Raw genomic sequence first — 13,755 nt, forward strand, 5'->3', positions numbered from 1 at the left:
CAAATGCAGACAGGAATCTTATAGACGTCACATTCACACGAACACCGCACAGTTCTCATTTTTTTAAGATTTTGGGCACATAAAAGAACCTGTTGTTTATGTCTGTGCAGCGCTTTGAGGCTCAATGATGGATTCAAATGATACAATGGCATCCTAGACTGAGGATACAGACGGGAGCAAAAACCGGGACAGGTGGGAGTCAGGGTCGAAAAGGCTTGCCTAGTGTTAACTGAGGTTCACAGAAGGACTGACAAAAGGGGACAGACTGGACTGGGTACAAATACTGATTGGGAGCCAATCGGAACCCGCGCCAAAGAAGCGGGCAAAGCTGAGTCACATCAGTAATCATGACATTAATAACTTTGGCTTTGTTGGAATATGTGACAAAACCTTTTAAATAAAGTCAACATACTTTATTTAGTTAGTTTGTCTAATCACCTTCCAACATTTCCCTAATACACATTTACAAGCTCACCCATTGCTAACTCTTTCCATGCTTTTTCCATAACATTCATATACTTAGCGAGACAGACCGTTAGACAGATGATAAACATGTCTTTAAAACGGACATGACGGATCAATCTTAAAGGGACAGAGTGTAATATTTTGTGCCTCCCAGTGGTAAAAAAAACTTTCACTCAAGACAAACCAAAACAAAGGATTGATTTGAATATTAGGCATAAATACATGAACTATCATACCAATGTTAATTTTCACATTTTAAAAAAATTCTTTTACAGAGCGGAATCCGTACTTAAGTCGTCGCCATGTTTGTGTGCCATTTTGTCGCTTGCTGTGGCACTGGAGTTCGATCGCATTAGACAACAGTGCCATTGAGTGGTCAAATATTACACTGAAGCTTTAACACAGGCTCTTAAGTTCCTCTCATTTCTTTAACTATTTTTTTAAATGATTGAGATCCCTATTTCAGGCTGTTCCCTCTTAACACCATTTAAAACCTCACTTTTTTTTGTGTATCACGGTTCACGTATCCCTTAAACACTGGGTCACCGGGGCATCACTTCCCTTGGTGTATCTTGGGCAAGTACAGTCAGGTGGCACCCATCCCTCTCGAGTCTATTGTTTTAGGTAGGGGTTTTCTCCCGCACATGAAACAGATAATACTAGTTTCCTTCGTTACCAGTAGCAGGAGAAAAATCCTGATCGGACTCTCTTACAGCACCTTCATCATCTGGTCGCTGTTGTTTTTCCAGTGTTAAGCGTCAACTGCCCCTAATGACAGCAAAACTAGCGGCTCCTTTTTGCTTTAGCTTTTGGGTGTCAACTGCGTCGCCTCAGAAAACATCTCTGCTGTGTTTTTTGAATTTATTTTGCAGGAAAGAGTTAATTAGGGCAGCACGGCGGCGCAGTGGTTAGCGCTTGTGCGGCACAGTTCATGTCATGGGAACCTGTCGTGGGTTCAAATCCAGCTCCAGACTTCCTGTGCGGAGTTTGTATGTTCTCCCCGTGCTTGCGTGGGTTTCCTCCGGGCACTCCGGTTTCGTCCCACGTTCCAAAAACATGCATTTCAGGTGAATTGGCTGGTCCAAATTGTCACTAGGTGTGAATGAGCGAATGAGTTGTCTGTCCCTGTGTGCCCTGCGATTGGCTGGCAACCAGTTCAGGGTGTCCCCTGCCCACTGCCCGGAGATGGCTGGGATGGGCTCCAGCCCCCCCGCGACCCTAATGAGGATAAGCGGTACGGCTGATGAGATGAGATGAGTTAATTAGGTGAGTCGATTTTGTAAAGTGTGAGTGAGCATGAGCAATGGGTGTATGACAGGGGTTACCAAGCTTTTTTGAAGCTGAGAACTTCATTTTTTGTTATTGATTAGCGCCAAGGGCTACCAGTTTAATGCACGTGTAAAATAACAATTTATCGTTTAATAATGAATTAATATTTTGTAGTATGTTCTGTTATTTCCTGGTTGTAATAATTCTAAGTCTGTTCAATCTACCACTGGAACAGGGATCTTGGACTCAATGCCTTTTTACATGTCATCTGCATCTCTAGTGGTTAGGTTTTAGCGCTCTCATCACTGCGACCTCGGTTTGTTTCCCATCGCATATGTTTAGTGACTTCGTTTCGCATCATTTTTTTACTTTTCAACGGATCAATAATTGAACTAATATATACCGTAAGTGGATAAAATGCGCAACGGTCACACACAAATAAATATGGTGTCCGTTGGTGTAGTTTTAATTCCATGCGTCTTAAAGTCTCGTGCAAGTGTTGGGAATAACGCCCGTTTTTTGGTGGCATTAAAAAATACAGCAACATACTGTATATCCATTATCTGCACAGCTTAACCTTACTAGGGTGGCGGGGGAGCTGGAGCCCATCCCAGCTATCTTCAGGCAGTGGGCAGGGGACACCCTGAACTGGTTGCCAGCCAGTCGCAGGGGGCATTTTGTTTACCCTTTTTAATTTTTTTGTTTATGTGAAAAGAGAGCTTTAAGCTATGAGGGGGTTCTTGAGCACCCCCAAATAACAGGCTGGTTTACGCCCATGGATAAAAGTTAATTGTAGATTGAAAGATAACGCCATGGGGATTGTATCATTCACCTACAATCCCACAACTCCAGGGAACGAAGGAGCACAGGGGCGAGATGAAACCATGTTTATCATTTAATCAACAAGCCATAAACATGTTAATTAACCATTAAACAATTTGACCCAAATAGCCAGTGAGAGGACGAAAAAAGCCAGCGAGCGAAAACACCAGCGTGTTTGCTCTATTGTATAGCACTGTTCAATTTGGCAAAACACTCCATCAATCAAATAAACTCTAAATCCTTGAAAAAAAAACGCAGTCTTTTCCGATTACACAATCGCACTACGTCACATCGCGATATCAATTAGAATTCACAAATTTGTCCAGCCTTATACAACAAATGACTATTTTCAGGGGATGCGCCTTATAGTGCAGAAAATATAGTATATTATCACATATTTACCATTTTAGCTTGTCAGGTCGGATTAAAAAGCCTGGCAGGCCGCATTTGGCCCGCGGGCACCGCATTGGTTACCCCTGGTGTATGCACATAGAACCAATCTGCATGGAAATGTATTGAGCATGAACTTACCTCATTGAGCAGCTTCCCGTTTCTTGCTATTTAAACCTTCTTTCACCTCGTTGTGACTAATCGGTCGTTCCCAGGGCTCAGCTTTTGATCTTTTATCTATAGTCTCCTCTCTAAATGAGTGTTGCTCAAAGCAGAAGCAGTACATCACCTGATGAGGATTTAAATAAAAAAGGAAAATCCTCACTACTTGACCTTTCCTGATTTATGCTCGGAGTACTCAAATGGGTCCGAGTGACTCCATCGGATTACATAAATGGTCGTCAGGAGTGTGGTGGCATCGAGCGGGTGCATGTAATCTCGATTATACAATTGCGTTTGATTGTCACGGTGCATTTTGCGGGTAAATTTGCATTACTTAGTGTTTCCCATATAATTTGGTGAGAACCCTGTGGGTGGACGGTCTAGGGGGGTACATGGGCATGCCCCCCTGGATGAAACCTTTGTACATTTTAAATTAAGGCTCATCGATCTGGTACTTTTCTAGAGCAAACTCAAGAATCATGATCTATGAGGAATGTTTGCCTTGTATCATATATACAGGACTCACTAGTTATGAAAGGCAATGACACAGAAAATAAGTCACACGCACAAATCTATGATAAACGAGACAGGAGTTTAATGCAAACAAATCTCCCCGACAACTACTTACACAAAAAATAACTAGTGTTGTTCCGATGCCAATACTGTACTATTTTAAGAAATGGTATCGGCGATTAAGCAGACCAAATCGCCGATAGGAGTTTGAAATTTAATTAAATGTAATACCCATATCGGTGATTTCGTAATTCTATCTATCTATCCTTCAAGAGGGGTGACCGACAGCAAGACAAACACATACACAAAAACAAAGAACAAAAATGACAGCAAGGATTTGGTAAATAACATTATTACCAATCAGTACCGCAGCTCTGTGAAGGCTGCTATGACAGGATTCTGGTTCCTCTTCGATGGTTTTCAGGGGTTTATTGCATACTTGTCAACCTCAGTCAATTGCTCCCCTTATTAGTGATTGCATTTCCTTTGTTAAGCGATACTAACAATGTGGCACCTATTTTTAGTTAGTGGGTAGATTCAGAGGGAGGAGTCTTAAAACTTATTTTAAGAACATTTTATTGGTAAACTTTTCAAGTAGATACAACTCTTGCAAAATCTCTGGTTGTATCCAAAGTTTTGCACTTGTGGACAGTGATTTTTTTTTGACTGATCAATCGTTGCACAAATTTGGTTCGATACAGTTTAACCGTAAAAATCTGTTTAAAACACGCAGGCAAACTATGAGTTATTTTTTGGGGTAAAAATGCGCACTATACATGACTAAATATGATACATACAAAGTAAACATGTCAAACATACAGCCCGCGGGCCGATCCACTAAATTTCCGCATATGTAAAATAAGCAAGACTCCAAAGCACTCCTATCAAAAATTATGAATTTAAAAAATAATTACAAACCAAATGCTATTTGCCGCCGCTAAAGGGAATTAAAGGCATAAAAGAGCTGATGTTCAGTCTGGTTTCATGTTAAAGACAATATTGGGCAGTACTTTCTCCACTTCTGTAGGCCCAGCCAAGTTGATCTGATGTTGTTCACTACTGAAATTCTCGTTTTATATTTGTTTATTTATTTCGAAAGAGTTTTTAATCATAGCTCCTACTTGAGTTTGTTTGTGGTGAGTTGGTTAGCATGTAAAGGCCCGGTCACACAGCCTTTCACGGGCGTATCGAGGCTGAATCCCGGCCAGAAATTTCTGCCCGTGAAGCAAACGCTGTTGGACGCTTTGAGACTGCGATACAGACGAGATACAGCCGTGCTTTACACGCGGTAAGAAATTCACACGCGGTTGGCCGCGCGAAAAAGTTTTGCGCTGCTCAAAACTTTAGACCACGGGTAGCCGCGGGCGGCACACGTGGTACACACGAGGTAAAGACGCAGTACGAACGTGCTAGGACGTGCTACGGCCGGGGCCAAGACGTGGTTACACGCGGGTAGGAGGCGAAATTTTAGCGGGTAATCGCGGGTGGAGCACGGTCATAGCATGTTTGTTCTGCGCCTGTATTGCGGTGTTATCACGTGCATTAGTGTGTGTACCGTGTGTAAGCACGGTCAAACGCGATGCAGCCGCGGTTACCCGCGATAAGGACGCGGAACAGTCGCCGGCGTCTGTTTCGCGGGCATACCACGGGTAAACAGCGGGTTTAGCCAATTTTGCACATTTTCCACCGCGTCTGCTTCACGGACAGAAACTTCTGGCCGTGATTCAGCTGCGATACGCCCGTGAAAGGCTGTGTGACCATGCCTTAAAGCTGAATTTACTCACCTGTTAAAATAAACCAATTAACACAGTCAGCGCGAAACATTAAAATCATTTTCTTCCATTATTTGTGAATATTTGTGTTGTGCTTAGAAAAGATTCCTTATCATCTGTGATTATAATTTTTAGGGTAGGCTACAAATGTAAGCTGAATGAGAAAGCATAGTACTGTAAAACAAAGCTAAATATTTGGCGTTTGACATTTATGACTGATCCGGCCAACCTAAGAACATGAAGTTCGGATCCGGCCCCTGAACCAAATGGAGTTTGACATGTCTGGTATAAAAGAAAAGGAAATTTGATTTACCTTTAATGTGACTTGACTTGAGTTGGTATGGCAGAGTTAGTAAGTGGATGCAGAGGGAGGAGAGGACGGCAGATTAAAGTTAAAACTGATTTTAAAATGATTCTATCTCTAATTTATCATGTAGATTTAACTGGTGAAAAACTCTGCCCAAACTGGGTTCTTTAGAGGATGAAAAGGACATGACCTCCTCTTGGGTGTGAGTCTAATGAAGGATTTATGTTCAAAAGAGGAGTCATTAGGAGTGTGTGTGAATTCTTAACATCCCTGTTTGCATGCAGCATCAAATCAGTGTGTGCAGGAGAGAATGCAATTACTCATTCCTTGTGGTATATATGCCAACAAAGAAGGCATTCTGGCTCTAACTGTCCACCACTGATCCACTACATACAAGTTATTTTCAACTAGTATGCTGTGAGCAACTAACATTCAACCATAACAGTAGGTGGCAGAAGACTATTTTTTTCTTTTTGTATACAAATTTTCTGCTTACGAGAAAGTCTAGTATATTTAATAATAATAATAACTCATTTTGTTTGATCAAGTTGTTTAATGTTGCACTGCAAAAAAATATATATATATATATATATATACAGTATCTTGCTGATTTTAATGATTAATTTTACTTTAAGAATGAAAAGAGAAAAGACAATGTTCATTTATGGATAATTTAAAGTATTTTTTATTTATTTTTCTAGACAAAAAAGTTAGTAAAACTTCCTAAATTATTTTAAAATAGAGTCAAATCTAAAATTACAGCAAAAATAAACATAAGATAAAAAACCTGTATTACCCCCTGATCCATGGTGACCACAAGTAGTATATTTAAAGAAAACCTTTATCCATTTAGTAACATGATCATTTAAGTAAAAAAAAAAACATGAATTTAAATGCTTTTATTATTATTTATTTTCAAACATTATCGATAGATGGTGTGCCTCAGGTGGCTGCAGGGCAGCTGAGTGGTCAGCGCGTCACAGTTCTCATCAGATCAAATCCAGCTACCAGCCTTCCTTTGCGGAGTTTGCACGTTCTCCCCCTGCCTGCGTGGGTTTTCTCAGGGCACTCGGGTCTCCTCCCACATTCCAAAAGCATGCATGTCAGGTTAATTGGCCAGTCCAAATTGGCCCTAGGTCTGAATGAGCGAGTGAGTTGTCTCTATGTGCTCTGCGACTGTCGGGCAACCAGTTCAGGGGGGTCCCATGCCTACTGGCCAAAGACGGCTGGGATGGGGTCCAGAACCCCTGCGACACTACTGAGGATATGCGGTGAAGATAACGGATGGGTGTGCTGTGTACATATGGTTCCTACTTTGTGGAAATTCACCCGTTAAGGGAGATTATGGGAAAAAAAACAGAGAAATATTTACCTGCAAAACAAAAGCATTCAATTCCTGCAAAACTGCCATAAAAACCAAGCACACGCATGTTTTGGTATCACTTTGTGACTCTTTTTCTCTTTCTCTCTTTCAGACTGAAGTGGAACGTCAAACCAATAAGGCGAGCTAGAAACTGAACTCAATGGGCTCATAATTAAATCGGAAAAGTAACAGGAGGAAAGAAGAAGAGTATATATATATACATATATATATATATATATATATGTATATATATATATATATGTATATATATATATCTATATATATATACATATATATATATATATAAATACATATGATACACAGCTTCTCATCTTCTTTTTGTCTCCACGGCAACCGTGATCTGCACAGACTTCTGGGAGAAGACCTGGCTGAGCTGTTGCCGGCATTGGAGGGGGCGGAAAAAATGCCAATGAAGCAACATCCCATCATTTCGTCCCACAACTTTTAATTTTTTTCATAATTTACATCTACGACACTCAATTCCACCACACACTTGACAATCCCCCTGAATTTTTCCGCACTCTTGTCAGATAAAGACAGTTTTGGCCTCAGAGTAGCCACCCCCGTCCAGGCTTCCTGTGCCCGCCTACCCTTCATCAGAGGCTATGAGAGGAGGAGTCGGATCCCAGATCACTCCATCATGCCAGTTGTGAAGAGCAGTAAGGAGATCTGGGCTGGCAATGTTCAAGGTAGGCCAGCCATCATGGTCCAAACCTTTTATCCAAACCACTGTCTTAAATCATTCAATGTTGGAATGTAAAAATATGTTGTTTTATTAAAAAAAAAAAAAACTAAAATAAAAGGTTTGACACAGCTCATCAGTAAGTTTCAAGATTTTCGGAAGGGTTTGCATATGTAAAAATCACCATTAGAAAACAGGAGTGGCTTTGATGAGATCTTTGACCACACCTCGAGGAAGCCCCCACTTCCCAGTTTTGCTTCCAGTCTCCAGCATTTGAGAGTGTGTAGGCGGCCCTCGAGTGGGCCTAGTGAAGCAGTGTGCGAGAAAAGCGAAAACATGGATAAAGACCAACAAACCCTTCAAAATAGCTTTTTTCTCTTTAAAAGAGATGACAAAAGGACTTTGTCATCGTAGATGCAGAGAGCGATAAGGTTTTGTGCATGTATGCAGGAACGCGATCGCCATGATGACATTGACGGAAACATCGGGCGCAGAGAAGTTCTTGCAAAGTTCAAGCATCATTCAAGCATAAATTCAGTGCTGTTGCAAAAAAATGCTAGTTTGAATCATAGGCAAAAATATATAAACAGAATAAAATACATCAACTGCATAAACGTAGGCCGTAATGATCTTATTTACTTTATACATGACTTCACAACTCAAATAAATTCACTTTTCAATATTTTCACGTTTTCCGATATAAAAGTTTTAATAATTGTGATTTTTCACCTGAATAAATAACAATACGGGGTCAGTTTGTGCAGCACGGCGACGCAGTGGTTAGCGCTTGTGCGGCACAGTTCATGTCATGGGAACCTCCTGCGTGGGTTCAAATCCAGCTCCAGACTTCCTGTGCGGAGTTTGTATGTTCTCCCCGTGCTTGCGTGGGTTTCCTCCGGGCACTCCAGTTTCCTCCCACATTCCAAAAACATACATTTCAGGTGAATTGGCCGGTCCAAATTGTCCCTTGGTCCAAAATTGTCCCTTGGTGTGAATGAGCGAGTGAATTGTCTGTCCCCGTGTGCCCTGCGATTGGCTGGTAACCAGTTCAGGGTGTCCCCTGCCCACTGCCCGGAGATGGCTGGGATGGGCTCGGTCACACAGCCGTTTGCGTCTGTATCGCAGGTAAAATTTTGCGCTTTTTTTTTTGCCTGTGGTTGTCCGCAATGGAAAATGCGCAAAATTGGCCAACCCGCTGTTCATCGATGGTATGACCGCAAAACAGACGCCGGCGACTGTTCCGCGTCATTTCCGCGTCATTTTCTCGTGTGGACCACGGGTATAAAAGCTACCGAGCCGGCGTTATGCCGAGAAATGCATCCTTGCCGAGATTTGCATCCCCTCGCTACTACAACCACTTTTACCTCGTTTTATCTCACTTTTATATCACTTTTAGGGAATTTAATGGCGAACATATAACCAAAACCATTTTGTCTTGCATTTGTTGGGAATTTAATACAACTTAAACCAGTCCGTCTTTGTATTTGTTGTGAATGTAATCGAAAGGTAATGCGCGCCGTATACAAATCACTTTCGAGCAGGTAACATGTTTATTTTGCCTTTTTCTATTCAAATCGCTCGTATTGAAACTGTTATGCACTCTACCATAAAGCTTTTTTCTGCATAATAAGCTTTACGGTAGAGTGCATAACAGTTCTCAAAAGTGATTTATATACGGTGTGCATTACCGTTTGATTACATTCCCAACAAATGCAAGACGAAGTGGATTTGGTTATATGTTCGCCATTACATTCCCTAAAAGTGATATAAAAGTGAGATAAAACGAGGTAAAAGTGGTTGTAGTAGCGAGGGGATGCAAATCTCGGCAGGGATGCATTTCTCGGCATAACACCGGGCTGTAGAAATAACCGCTCAAGACACAGTCCCGTGAAGATCAAGATTTTAAGCGATGGCACCGAAGAAGCCAATATGTTATTATTGTAATAGTTTTTCATTTTTATTTTATTATCTTGTTATGAAATGAAAAGAAATGTCAAGAAATAAAAATTGATTAAGACGAGGTCACTACGGTGACGGGGATCCATGTTCACCCCTTGACGTCTCGAGCACAACTGACGTGTGCTCGGCAAATCGCGCTGTATATACGCGGAGAAAGGCGTTTGACCGTCACACGCGTAACACGCTAATTTCACGTAATAACACCGCGATACAGGCGCAGAACATGCTATGACCGTGCTCCACCCACGATTACCCGCTGAAATTTTGCGTCCTACCCACATGTAACCACGCCCTAGCCGCGGCCATAGCACGTCGTTCCGCGTCATTTCCGCGTCATTACCTCGTGTGCCGCCCGCGGTTAACACGTGGTCTAAAGTTTTGAGCAGCGCAAAACTTTTTCGCGCGGCCAACCGCGTGTGAAATTCCGACCGCGTGTAAAGCACTGCTGTATCTCGTCTATATGGCAATCTCAAAGCGTCCAACATCATCTGTTTCACGGGCAGAAATTTCTGGCCGTGATTCAGCCTCGATACGCCCGTGAAAGGCTGGGTGACCGGGCCCTAAAGTTTTGAGCAGCGCAAAACTTTTTCGCGCTGCCAACTGCGTGTGAATTTCCGACCGCGTGTAAAGCACTGACTGCTGTATCTCGTCTGTATGGCGATCTCAAAGCGTCCAACAGCGTCCGCTTCACAGGCAGAAATTTCTGGCCGTGATTCAGCCTCGATACAGACGCAAACGGCTGTGTGACCGGGCCCTATGTATGTATGTATGTATGTATGTATGTATGTATGTATGTATGTACAGTATATGTATATGTGTACATAAGGCTATATATGCTTTGAAAGTTAAAAGGTCCTTGAATTTGACCTGAAAAGGGTGTACGAACCTTGTATGTAATGAACAAATCTAAAATTAAGTATAAAATGTACATAGAAAGGGTTAAATGTATATCTATTCATAAATACATATAGATGAAAAGGTGGCCCCAGCCGCTCCGCCAATTTGTATTACACCAAAGAATCTGACAATTTAAAGTTTACCCCTTCCTGAACTAAATCATGATACCCTGCCAATAAATCCTTTTTTAAAAACAATTAATGAATAAAAAAAAATGGGTCATGTAACAGAGAAAAAAACCCCCAGGTGAGCTTACCTAAAAAATTGCAGAACCCTTGCATTTTTTTCACTTTTGTGTGAACCGAGGAATACGTCAAATCTCCGTCTGCTCAACCTCAGCTCAGGGAATAGCTCGCAGATTTCTCTTTGGCTTCCCGCCTTTTGCAGATTAATTCTTCACTCCTTTTATTTTGTCTCTTCCCTTCAGCTAAAGGGAAAACTTGACAAGCAAATCCAAATGGTGCTTTTCCCCCCACCGCAATATGACGGAATGTCTCATTATAATCTGTGGGCATGACTCACAGCAGGTTTGGGCCACAACGGCCCTCCCGCTAGAAAATACGACAGCACAGACACCAAACTATTATGATAATAGAGTGCTGTAATCAACACAAAGTCACCAAATGCATTTGTCTTTGGGGTGCTGCTGGAAACTTTTTATTTTTTTCTCATTTACTGTAACGCAAACTCTAACAATGCAAGCTGTAATAATCAGTTAGATTAGAGGGTGAAAAGTTTCGAGTAAAAAACATACTGTATTAAAAATTGGAGAGAGGAACTGAGGAAGCGACTAAGGCAGGGATGCCCAAACTTTTCAGAAAGTGGGCCGGATTTGGTAAGATAAAAATGTGCGATATTCAATATTCAAATATTCTCTTAGCAGTCTTTGATAAAATCACTTCCGTGAAAGGTTTTCAGGGCTCTGCAATCAGTGTTGCGACCTCATAGCTTGCCTTTGTTGCATTTTCATTTGACACGCAGGGTCTCGTGCAAAAGCGCTGCTGTGCCATAAAAACAGCTTTCGGTTTCTTTAACTTTTCACAAACGAAATAAAATGAATGTGGCAGTAGCGCTGCACTTGCCCTCATGTAGGTTTTAGATCAATGGATGGTGTAATAATAGTCTGTAGTCTATGCAGTCCTTTGAACCTTTTTCTGTGATTAAGGACTATACAAATAAACATGACTTGACCTAATATATGGGTGATTACGTAGCCATAATTATTTATTATATTATTAGTACTCAATACTCCAACTTAATACAACATTTTATTTATATCTGTACATTCAAGGAAACTGTGCGGGTCAGATGTATCGACATTTCGTTCTGTATACACGTGTACTAGAATGACAATAAAGTAGTTCTGAATCTGAATCTGAATCTGAATTATAGAACGTATTAACCGCAAAAATCGAGGGGAAACTGCACATTGTTCATGCTTCTCAAGCATTCTTCAGCAATCAGTCAACATCCCACAAAATTTGTGCAAGAGCTTTTGTATGACTCCGTTACGCATAGGCAAGTCATAAGCGAACTAAGCGGCTGTTTAGGGCCCTGCGAACACCAGAGGGCCCACAAGAGCGGTTAACTTATATATAATTAAATATAGATATATATGTTTCATGCTTGAGTGATGATTATTGATATATACAATCAAATATACATTAATTTACAAAAATATGTTAACAAAGAGTAGTTTCCTACAGCCTTTTCAAGTACCTCTGTCCATTTATATATTTATTCAAAAAGTATTTCTTTGACTTTAAATGCAGTATTTATACAGCTGTTGTTGCTTTTAATTTTAAACAAAAATCATTAGTTTTACCTTGTTCAATGTTGTTATCTTGTTCCTTTGCATATTTTTTGAAGTATTTAAAGTTTAAAGTTGGTACATTTATACATTTGTTGGTGCAGTTATTTAAAACACAAATGATAAAGTAGATTGTGTATGCAGTTAATAGTTGAATCCTTTTGTTATTTTTAGGTGGCCTGGATGAATTTCAGTATGCCACTTTGAACTATGTCACTTAGAATATTTAGTGTAAATCAACCCCAGGCTGCTATTCATTTCAAAATATAAACCATAGGTATAACATGCCTGATTGGCTTTTGAGGTTTTATGTATTGATTACTGCGTGGCCAGTAGGGGAAGTTGCTCACTTAGCCAAATATAAAATTGAAAACTTTTTTGTTGTTGTTACAAATTTGCAGATCTGCTGTTTCCTCTTATAGCCTTATTCACTGTGGATTACAATCTAAATAAAAAAGAAACATCTCACATCCAATATTTTGAGTGTATCCGTCATGACAGAGGCTAACGTGTAATGAGTTCTAGTAGGTATAATAAGGGGCCCGGGTCTAATTTTGCTTAGGGCCCCATAAAAGCTTGGGCCGGTCATGCACTTATGGGCTCGTACTGCAGTGCACTGACTGTGAACTCTGTTCGGTATGGAGGACAATCTCCCTGCGGAAGAACGTGTGCTTACAGAACAACCATGGCTTTTCGGCAAAGGCGTCGCTCTCACTCTGAAAGTGTGAGCAACAAGAAAGCCGTGACATTGCCGAGTCGTGACGCCGCATCTTCTCCGGCGGCCTATTGAAGGGTATAACAGCAGCAGAGCTCCCACTGCCATGGAGTGCCGACTACGTGCAGGAGTGGTGGACGATAGCGGGAGTTTTGGTATCAATTTGATCCAAGTGAATACAGTGCTGTTCATAATAATAGTATATTAATGTGACTAACCAGACTATCCCAGGTTTTTAGGATATTTTTTATTGTTACATGCCAGACAAGTTACCAGTATGTGCAGTAGATTTTCAGAAAAGAAACAAGACCCAGTAATCGTAAAAGGCACGCTCCGAAGGCTGTGCAATTGTGGCAACCTATCTCTGAGTTAATCAATTTCGGTGAAGAAAAAAAACAAAAACAGGTGTGAATTTGGTGTGAATGGGGTGGCACCTTTTTAAAGATGATGGAGCCAGCACAGGTTGAACATGCATTTGAGGAAAATGGGTAGTTCAAGACACTGCTCTAAAGATCGGCATTCTATGATTAAATAGTTGTTTGGAGACTGAACAACCTATAAAGAGGTGCAAAAGATTGTTGGATGCTCAGCTAAAATAATCGCAAATG

General features: G+C 41.0%; 1 protein-coding gene across 2 annotated transcripts in view; it reads left to right on the plus strand.

Annotated features, from left to right (window-relative positions):
• The first annotated feature begins 7,384 nt into the window (after positions 1-7,384).
• Positions 7,385-13,755, plus strand: part of grin2bb (glutamate receptor, ionotropic, N-methyl D-aspartate 2B, genome duplicate b) — a 181,610-nt gene continuing 175,239 nt past the window's right edge. For both annotated transcript variants that reach the window (XM_088342642.1, XM_088342643.1), the window contains exon 1: positions 7,385-7,773. In XM_088342642.1, the coding sequence (XP_088198768.1) occupies positions 7,765-7,773 (9 nt within the window). In that variant the 5' untranslated portion in view covers positions 7,385-7,764. The remainder of the gene's footprint in view (positions 7,774-13,755) is intronic.

This window comes from Urocampus carinirostris, chromosome 8 (assembly GCF_059441175.1).
Source record: "Urocampus carinirostris isolate Australia breed hairy pipefish chromosome 8, RoL_Ucar_1.0, whole genome shotgun sequence".
Taxonomy (NCBI): Eukaryota; Metazoa; Chordata; class Actinopteri; order Syngnathiformes; family Syngnathidae; genus Urocampus; species Urocampus carinirostris.